The 2,578-nt window shown below is 36.5% G+C and overlaps 1 protein-coding gene across 1 annotated transcript in view; it reads right to left on the reverse strand.

Annotated features, from left to right (window-relative positions):
- The window catches only part of LOC113468936 (tubulin polyglutamylase TTLL6-like), a 9,084-nt gene extending 7,245 nt beyond the window's left edge, over window positions 1–1,839 (reverse strand). The window contains exons 1-2 of the mRNA XM_026826257.1: window positions 1,015–1,839; window positions 422–755 (exon numbers count right to left, since the gene is read on the reverse strand). Coding sequence (XP_026682058.1) covers window positions 422–755; window positions 1,015–1,635 — 955 coding nt within the window. The 5' untranslated portion in view covers window positions 1,636–1,839. The remainder of the gene's footprint in view (window positions 1–421; window positions 756–1,014) is intronic.
- Window positions 1,840–2,578: the final 739 nt, after the last annotated feature.

Genomic DNA, 2,578 nt, shown 5'->3' on the forward strand with positions numbered 1-2,578 from the left:
ATTAGCTTAAGTTAGGTTAGGTTAGGTTAAGTTAGGTTAGGTTAAGTTAGGTTTGGTTAGGTTAAGTTAGGTTAGGTTGGGTTAAGTTAGGTTAGGTTAGGTTAAGTTAGGTTAGGTTAGGTTAGGTTAGGTTAGGTTAGGTTAGGTTAGGTTGGGTTAGGTTAGGTTAGGTTGGGTTGGGTTAGGTTAGGTTAGGTTAGGTTGGGTTAGGTTAGGTTAGGTTAAGTTAGGTTAGGTTAGGTTAGGTTGTGTTAGGTTAGGTTGGGTTGGGTTAGGTTAGGTTAGGTTGGGTTAGGTTAGGTTGGGTTAGGTTAGGTTAGGTTAGGTTAGGTTAGGTTATGTTAGGTTAGGTTAGGTTGGGTTAGGTTAGGTTAGGTTGGGTTGGGTTAGGTTAGGTTAGGTTAGGTTGGGTTAGGTTTACTAGTCATGAGAACATACACTCTGAGATCAAACTTGAATCCATTTATCAGTAATACATTTGAGAGATAAACTTGACATGATGCATCTTGGTCCATCACTTCATGTTCTGGTATAAAATTCAGAATTTTGATTCCTTTCCCTTCAGCACCGCGAGTTGGTTTCAAAATCAACGTTTCATCAGCATGTTCCCTGTTGTATGATATCACTTCTTTCCATTGTCTTGGTAAACTCCACGACTTTGGGAAAATATTGTATTCATCTGGGAAAAAATACTTCATTCTGTTCAAGTGATATGCTAGGATAGCTTTGGATTCTAAATTCGCCATTCCTGGAAAGTGATTCATGTGTTCCCTGTTGTATGATATCACTTCTTTCCATTGTCGTGGTAAACTCCACGACTTTGGGAAAATATTGTATTCATCTGGGAAAAAATACTTCATTCTGTTCAAGTGATATGCGAGGATAGCTTTGGATTCTAAATTCGCCATTCCTGGAAAGTGATTTACTCGATGATGAAGTGACATTTTTTTAGATATAATTGTTGAAATGGAAAAGTCAGACCAGCACACATCCCAGTCCTTATCATCATCTCAAGTGATTCACTCGATGATGAAGTGACATTTTTTTAGATATAATTGTTGAAATGGAAAAGTCAGACCAGCACACATCCCAGTCCTTATCATCATCTCTTACTATTACCATCCCTAAGGACATGGCTACAGCTGTTAGCACGGGGTAGATACATCTCTTCAAGTTTATAACGACTCTACCCTCAAGCATTGATTTAGTTCTCAATGCATTCTTAGCACGTTCTCTAGCACTGTAAATGTCTTGAAAATTTCGACTGCTCTTAATCTTTGTGCTTGTTTTGGGGGATATTTGACCATTTTCCGGCAGTTGCAGTTCCAATTGTTTTGAGTTACTGTGGTTAAACGATTTTGAACTTGTCCCTCTTTTTGATTTGGAGATCAAATTCTTTTTAGAATTTTGCCCAACATCGAAATGGTTTTCATCTGATTGATTTGTTGTTTGACCTACGTTCACTTGCTGAACTTTAGAATTAGGAATCTCGTTTTTTGATTTGGTTGTCAAAGCATTTTTAGCCCCATGGCTACTATTGAAATGAACTTGATTAAAACTATTGTTTGCGTTTTTGCTCAACCTTTGAACGATTTGTCTTGTACTATCCGTAGTTTTTGATTGCTTTGAGTTCATACTGTGAATTTTGGTGTGTCCGTTGTTCTTTCTGACGAAATCAAGTGCGAAATTCTCATAATATGTATGTCTATGTCTAGACTTTCAGGATAAAATATTTATGGCTCGTAATGAAAATATTTTTTAAACTAAAAAATCGCAATAATTTAGTGTTGTAGACTAAAAGAAAAGACATTCCCTTGTTATTTTCTAAATTTATCCAAACTTTTTCTTTTACAAAGTTGTGAAAAAGCTCTCTCAGAGCTTTTATAATTCTTCGCATGCATGGGCGCACTTTTATATTTGATTAATGATTAGTTCTTGGAAAAAGGGATTTTTCTTCTGCTCCTTCTTCTTCTTCTTCTTCTTCTCAAAAAATCGCAATAATTTAGTGTTGTAGACTAAAAGAAAAGACGTTCCCTTGTTATTTTCTAAATTTATCCCAACTTTTTCTTTTACAAAGTTGTGAAAAAGCTCTCTCAGAGCTTTTATAATTCTTCGCATGCATGGGCGCACTTTTATATTTGATTAACAAATAATCAAATAATGACAACAGATATTGACTATCATATCCGTCCACTATTGATGATGGGTGTTTTCTTTGGTGGCCCCCTTGTTGGCAAGGTCCCTATTGATATCCCATGGATTGTGTAGCGCTGCCTGTGGGACAATGGACATTAATCTTGGGCCAAGATAACAGTGATGTGTCCAACTATAAGTAGTATTATTAGAAACAATGCCAGGAATATTATAAGGAGAAGAGTATCTTAGTGAAGTAATGGAGAGTCTCCGTAGATAACATCAGCGACGCATGAGTAGAACGCGAAATACTGGATAAAGCTTGAACACAAATGGTCTTAGACCTAAAGGAAGAACGTAGATAGTACGAAATCTACATAATTGGCTTGCCTGGTCCAGGCTATCCGACCAACATGTGACAGTAGAAAAATAAAGATAATTATGA

Source organism: Diaphorina citri, unplaced genomic scaffold (assembly GCF_000475195.1).
Source record: "Diaphorina citri unplaced genomic scaffold, Diaci psyllid genome assembly version 1.1 scaffold899, whole genome shotgun sequence".
Taxonomy (NCBI): Eukaryota; Metazoa; Arthropoda; class Insecta; order Hemiptera; family Psyllidae; genus Diaphorina; species Diaphorina citri.